Source organism: Benincasa hispida, chromosome 11 (genome assembly GCF_009727055.1).
Source record: "Benincasa hispida cultivar B227 chromosome 11, ASM972705v1, whole genome shotgun sequence".
NCBI lineage: Eukaryota > Viridiplantae > Streptophyta > Magnoliopsida > Cucurbitales > Cucurbitaceae > Benincasa > Benincasa hispida.
The window spans coordinates 14,950,299-14,957,445 of NC_052359.1; the positions used below are offsets into that span (position 1 = coordinate 14,950,299).

Sequence of the window (7,147 nt, forward strand, 5' to 3'; positions counted from 1 at the left end):
ATATATTTCTCACTCATGTTGGTTTACTCTACAAAAGTCTACAACCTCAAGCGAGCACCACAAGCATGGTATGATTGTTTTGCCGCTTCTAATAATTCCCTATTTGTTCATTCTGTGGTTCCTCTTTAACTTATATGCTGCTTTATGTGGATGACATCGTTATTACTAGTCCTGATTCTACTATTTTCTCGATCTTGAAATTCATACTGTGTCTGGTGGCATCCTTGTAAATCAGGCGAAATATATACTTGATCTCCCCACTTCCGCTAGAATGTATCTCACACCCATGTCGACCACATTTGACATTCATATTAATGCACCTTCATTCTCTAATGTTACTATGTATATAGAAAACTTGGTTCCTTACACTTGCGTTCACTCGCCTAGATATTGTTTTTGTTGTAAATCGTGTTAATTTGAATTTTACGGTATCTTTGTGGTACACATGGTCTTGGCATTCTGTCCAAATCTGGAGCTTTTTAACTCTTCAGGTGATGCATCCGATTGCTGAATATGTTGTCCTCCTTGAGTCCTCCCCCATATCCTAGTCTGCTAATAAGCAATCTATTGTTACACAATTCTCAACTGAAGCTGAATATCATGCTCTTGCCAATATTGTTTTCGATGTTTATTAGCTACGATAGTTGCTATGTGATCACATCTTTCTCTCTGAGCCTTCTACGTTATGGTGGAATAATATATATGTTATTTCTCTGGCCAACAATTGAATTTATCAAGCTCGTATAAAGCACATTGAAATTGATTACCATTTTATTTTGTGAGAAAGTTATCCATAAAGATCTTTTTTGTTATTGTTAAGTTCATCTCATCTCAAGACAGGTGGCAAACTTGTTTACTAAACCACTTTCATCTCATTCCTTTCAGAACTATGGCAAACTTGTGACTTCACTTCTGTCCCAAATTTTTGGGGACATATTAGATTTAGATTGTTGTGACTTCTCAAATCATATCTTGTTAAATTGTTGCAAGATCTTCCTATTTTTATGTAAAATCACATTTGTCAATCTAGTTATTACCCTATTATAAATGCACATTCATCTTTCAAATTATCAAATCCAGAGAGCAAAATCTTAAAAATACCTTTCATTTGTTAAGATCATAAGTGTCCATGTCTTCATGTAAAATCCAAATATAGAAATGTTCAAAATTGTGGACAATTATAAAATTTAGTAATATGGTCTTTTTGGCTAAACTTTTCCACTATTTATTTCATAATAAAATCTTATGTTTCAAAAATTGAAATCCTATTAAATGTTCAAAAATGCACAAAACAAACAAACTCTTAAAAAAATAAGGACAATTACAAAGTAAAAAGAGTAGAATTGAATATTAAAGTAAAAGATGATACATATATAAAACGTCATACTTTGTTTAGAATTATTGTAGCTTTTAAAATAATTGTTGACAATTGTATTTTTAGAAAAAACAATTGGAAAATAAAGTAAGTTAGTGTTTGGTAAATTTAAGCTTGAAACCAACTAGATATTAGAGTTTGGTAAATAACTATTGAATTACCTTGTCTACATTTTTTTTTGTAATATATAATTTTAAATAATTGTTTAGAATGAAATATTTTGTTTAATGTAAATTAATTTTTAAATATGAAGGAAAATAGCTTTATCTTTTTTTAAAAAATCGGTGTAATTGTTTTAAAATTAGAAAATATAATTTTGATTAGGTTGAGAAAGAAATAAACCCATGAATAAATAACTAAATTAAAATTAAAAATTAATTTAAAAACATATATAATTTTAGGCGAATCCAAAAGCTATATTCTAAAACAAGAATTGCAATCCCAAACACAACCTAAGTACAACAAATTTTATTTTAGAAATATCCATCTTCATAATGATTTATTGCTACATTCATTGAGAAAATCTATAAGATTTGGGACTTCAATAAACCCTTAATTCCATTCTCTAAAAATGCAGACCAGGGTAGAATTAGAATATTTTATTATTAAAAAAAAAAAAAAAAAAAAAAAAAAAAATCAACCTGTTTGAATCATTGTCCTTTAGTTGAGAATTACACTTTCTTTCCCAACCTCACTCAATTTGAAAATTTACCTTCCCAACTCATTTTATTCATGTTGCTCATGTTGGCAAATCACTTATTCATCTCTCAATAATTAAACACAATAGACACCTATTGGTTTATCAGATCAAAACCTGATATTTGTAATTGTAAAGTTGAATCTATCTCGACGCCATATAGAAAATCTCGACGCTTCTCAAAAGCTTTGGTCCGATCTCATTTCGGTATAATTACATGGTGGATCTAAGTTCCAAGAGTCTACTTATTGTTTTGCCTGCATTCATAAGATTTAGTTATCAATCAATGAAACAGAGATACAAAGCAGCATATGGCAAGCAGACAACTGAATGGTGAATGAGGTCAGTTACCTGTGAATATAAGAAGGTTCCAAGAACGGCGATCGCAGCTCCGAGAGCATTGACGGGTTTGACAGGTGTGCGGAAAATGATTATTGCAGAAACTATGACCGATATGCGTTTCATGGTGTTGCCAATGCTGAATGTCAAGGGAGAAATTTCATCCAGCGACATGTAGGATACTTGGTTGTAGAGATGATAGAAGACACTCTGTGCTGCTACCCACCTACCATGAAGAGAAAAACAATATACTTTAAAAAACAAATTGATAAAAACAATATACTTTCAGAAACAAATTGATAACTTCATATGAAGATTTTAGCACTTCAATGTTTAGAAGAGTAAACTAGAAACAGAATAGATAGGACGATTGCAAATCAACGATTTGAATCAAGATAACATTCAGGTTATCGAGATATCGTGCACATAGTTTTAACTAGATTATAAGACATCCCATTGAAGACATTTTTTTATCAAAGAAAGAAAATGAAAGTCCTATCTATAATCTGAAAGTCAAATTTACCAACCCAGTGACTTGAACATTTTTAATCTGAAAAAGAAAATCCAGGCCCTGTGTAATCTGTCAGTCAACCTACCAAAACCCTGTGATTTGTGAAGTTTGTCGATGCTCTTAGATCGTCGAGTTCATATAACTTTTAAAGGATAATTTTTTAAAATAAAAGAAAATTATAAGCAACAAAGGTACAAGAGTCGAATCTGCTTACCAAACAAAATTAGGTCCAATCTCAGAGAGCGCTGTTTTCCATCCTGCAGCCCACATCTGTGGTCCTTCGACAGCGATTGCAAACGGGGTAAGAATCAACAGGGATAATATAGACAAACAGGCGTAGTAGTTCATTCCACTAACAGACTTCCCCTTCATGCCTTTCTTGGAAAATATGTTTCTGAAGACAAATGCCAAGTTTGATATCATGGCTCCCATGAAACCTGAAGAAAGTGAAGACATCCAAAAGCTCTCAGAAGAATCTTATAGAACAAGAATGTTCTTTATAACAATTCAAATCATTCCATAACAAATAGAAATGTAGTTCCCAGCCTATCCTTTCCTCAACTCCCAAGTTGGGGGAGGAATATGTAGGATAAATGAACCAATTCTCTCAAATGTCTCAATTGATAGGAGACAGCCCATCTAATCCCTTATTGTGGACTAGTTGAATTGACTTTCTAAGAGCTTAAAAATACATCTTTTGCACTTAAAAATACTTTTTTAAATACTTAGAAAGTCGATCCAAACAGATCATGTTTCATCCAAGACAAAGTCCAATCGCACACTTGGGGTGCGCACCCATCAAGCAGAAGGAATGATTCCCAACAAGTCAATTCTATGTCCAAGAGATGTCTCACATCAATCAAGGAGCAAAGTTTGATTGATTGCTTAGCATATGTTTGATAACCGTTTTATTCTTCGTTTCTAAATTTAGTTATTCACTATTTCTTTGTTTTGTTACTTGCATTTTAACAGAACCAAGAAAAAATAAAATAAACTTTTGAATTTTTATATTAGTCCCTAAACTTCATACTTATTTCATTTGAAACCTACTTTCTCAAATATTTGAATTGATCCCAATCTTTCATATCATTTAGTCCTTGTTGCTAAATTTAATTTTCCATCTAACAAAAATCTCGAGTATCCACTTCCAAATCAAACTCAATACATGTGATTTAGAACACAAGTACACGAAAAGTCATGCAAGATTATTAGTTGTAGACACAACAGGAAGTCTAGTGACAAGGATCAAACAAAACAGATCAGGGAAAGTCCCATACCAACAATTTGAACGTTAATTTAGTTACCTATCATATTGAAGTTGAGCTCGGTCACGGCAGCAAGCGCACAGCCACCAATGATTGGGAGAAGAGAGAGGTAGACAGGACCAGGAAAAGTCTCACCCAACAGGAACCTTGAAACCAATACGCTAAATGCAGGCTCACCACTTTTGATGATATGCGTGAATGAGACAGCAACCTTTGACATGCTCACTGTTGCTGCTACATGTCCAATTGTATGGGCCACAGCAACCTATTCAAAATCATCGCCACATTTTAAGACACAAAATTCCAAAACAATAATCAACTACAAACAATTTTGATGAGTTCTCCACGTTTAAGCTTATTATATATACATATATTGTCAGTTATCTGTATAAAGGAAACAAGTTATGATAAACAACAGTTAGCAAGTTGACTTGAATTTGTTTTTCTTCAAAAAGAAAGAAAAAAGGAATTGAAATGGTTTTCTTGCCCTTATCCAAAGCTTTGTCAGCAAACAACCATGGGGGGTATTTCTTTCACAACTAGAAATACAAGATTGATTGCTTAAGAAAAATCATTGGTTCTTAAATGTTTTGGTTGGCTCAATGGAACCCAGAAAAACTTCCAAAGCTTCTCGGCAATCAACAACAACATAAACAGGGGTATTTCTTTTCTTCAAATACTTGAAATCTCATTGGTCCTTGTTGGTAAAAACCTTCCACTACCGAAAGAGAAATTAAATGAAAGTAATCAAACTGAAAACACAAAAAATTAGCGTGGAAAAACTCCAAACTAGACAAAACGAATCAGAAAAAATACGTGAAAAATTTTAACTGGACGATTGAAACCAAAGGCAAAGGCTTCGCTTGGAGTCCAATTTATTTAATGTGAGACAACTTCACTTCTAATATTTTACCAAAACTTCCTAAGCTATCTCAAAACCTAACCACATGGGTATTTGTTCAAATACAAGAACAAGACAATCAGATGACAGATGAATTTCATTAACTAAACAGAACCAAGAAAAAATTCCTAAGCATTCTCATCAACCACAGGGGTATTTCTTCAAAACACTAGAACAACAACTGATGAAAGAAACATCATTAGTCATGATAATTTAGGCAGTAGCCAATCAGAACCCAGAAAAACTTACAGGGAACAAGGATTTCCAGAACTCGAAATCGGTTTTGGGAGCCTCGGCGATCCTCGTCATCCAAGAGAATAACATGATGAGAGAGCCAACAGCAAGAGAAAGTGTGGAGGTTAGCCATGGATATGGATACGCAATCAAAACCTTCTTGTTGTAAATATTGAAAACAACGTTCAAACCCCACCAGAGAGCAAAATACAGTCCGATCTTCGCCTTCTTCGCCGCCTCGGACGGCGCTTCGGCCACCGTCAGTTCAATGTTTGACTCAATCGGCTGTGATCGGTCAGCCTCGTAGGATTTGCACGTAATCAAATCACTCTTCTGAGTTCCCAGTGGCCCAAAATTGGAAACCGATGAGATATGAAGAGCACTTTTCATGCACACAACAGAGCTTTGGGATTTTTGCGCCGGCAATGGAGGAAGACACGAAAACCGTCGGATTGGCGCCGGAGACCTCCGCCGGAGAATCACGTCGGACCCATTAATGGGTTTTGCAGATTGAGTGAAAGAAGAGATCATGATCGAAAAACAAACAAAAAAAAAAGGAAAAAACCCCCAGATATTAGGCAACAAAAACAACCTTAGATTTTATAGTTTGAAGCAAAATCAGAGACGTACAAGTCGTGAAAGAGACTAATCTTTTCACGACTCTCGAAAAATAAGAACTCTAATCGCTGAAGACTCCTAAATGCGATTCCGGAAACAACCCAGAAAGCCAATTTTGATGGAAATTTAAAATAATCAAGGAAAAATGATCTCGAAATTCGGTAGGTGGGAGAAAGGAACATGAACAGTTCCAAAAATGGTGCAATTTAGTAGAAAATAAGCAAAGGGGAAGTCTAAAAAGGAAGCCACCGATACAGAGGTTCTTGATGATCGTTTGTTTTCAATGAATCTGTACAGTTTTGGGGGTTGGTGCTGAGGATTTTTTAATATAAGATGATGGAAGATGTTGAATTCAAATGAAATTTTCAATGGGTTTTTTCTAAAAACTAAGGTGGGTGGCGGCTTTTATCGACTTGAAAATGTGTGACGTTTTTTTCTCCGTAGAATTGGGTGATTCGGTGAGGATCCGAAAACAAAAAAAAAAAAAAAATCAAATTACATCAACTATCATGATTCTGTTTCTCTTTTCAAACATGGGATTGTATTGGTTTTTAAATCGAAATTGTTTATTGAAAACGAAAGGAAGGGGAAAAAAGAAAAAGAAAAGATTTTCAGGGGCTCACATTCAAACCCAAACGCAAAATCTCGTTTCTGGTAAATAAATATATTAAATTTTAGTTGACATCGAGATGAAAATATTCGATATATCTATAAATCCAACGATTTGACATATTCTTAAAATATTCATAATGTCATTTATTTAATTTAATATCAATAGAAAATATTAATAACAATATAGCTATCTTAATTTGAGAGTAAAAACAAACAAATTATTTATCTATACAAATTTTCTAATTTTTTTTACTTACTTATATGTCAATATTAATATTTTATAAATATATCCACTCATATATTTGTAAAATTTAAATCTCGATATCAATATTTTAATCATTGACTGACCTATCAATTATTTTTGTCAACATTTTTACATATATGTGGATTGAAACATAAGGAGTAAATAGATTGAAAAGATCAATTTATCCTCCTAAACTTTAATAGCATATCAATTCAGGTGAGATCAATTGGATCGTGTGTTACTCTTGCGAGATGTGTTAAGGTGGAGCATATGTGGGCTATCAAAAATCTTAAAGCCTTTACCATGTTCGAAGGCTTATATGGTGTTACTACTCGTTAGTTCCTATAGTCC

The 7,147-nt window shown here is 33.4% G+C and overlaps 1 protein-coding gene across 1 annotated transcript; it reads right to left on the reverse strand.

The window, feature by feature from the left end:
- Positions 1-1,984: 1,984 nt before the first annotated feature.
- On the reverse strand, positions 1,985-6,475 carry LOC120090037 (glucose-6-phosphate/phosphate translocator 1, chloroplastic). Its single transcript, XM_039047524.1, has 5 exons — positions 5,338-6,475; positions 4,227-4,452; positions 3,137-3,359; positions 2,424-2,637; positions 1,985-2,329 (listed from the first exon to the last, which is right to left on the reverse strand). Exons 1-5 carry the CDS (start codon positions 5,851-5,853, stop codon positions 2,318-2,320), a joined length of 1,191 nt encoding a protein of 396 aa, XP_038903452.1. The 5' UTR covers positions 5,854-6,475; the 3' UTR covers positions 1,985-2,317.
- Between the last annotated feature and the right edge of the window lie 672 nt (positions 6,476-7,147).

What these genes read in the sequence shown, in the direction of transcription:
- LOC120090037 (XM_039047524.1), bottom strand. Translation starts at nt 5,853, where the DNA reads ATGATCTCTTCTTTCACTCAATCTGCAAAACCCATTAATGGGTCCGAC. An exon ending in TCTGGAAATCCTTGTTCCCT is followed by an intron (nt 4,453 to 5,337) that starts GTAAGTTTTTCT and finishes GATTTTGAATAG; the next exon opens with GTTGCTGTGGCCCATACAAT. An exon ending in GCTCAACTTCAATATGATAG is followed by an intron (nt 3,360 to 4,226) that starts GTAACTAAATTA and finishes CACTTTCTTCAG; the next exon opens with GTTTCATGGGAGCCATGATA.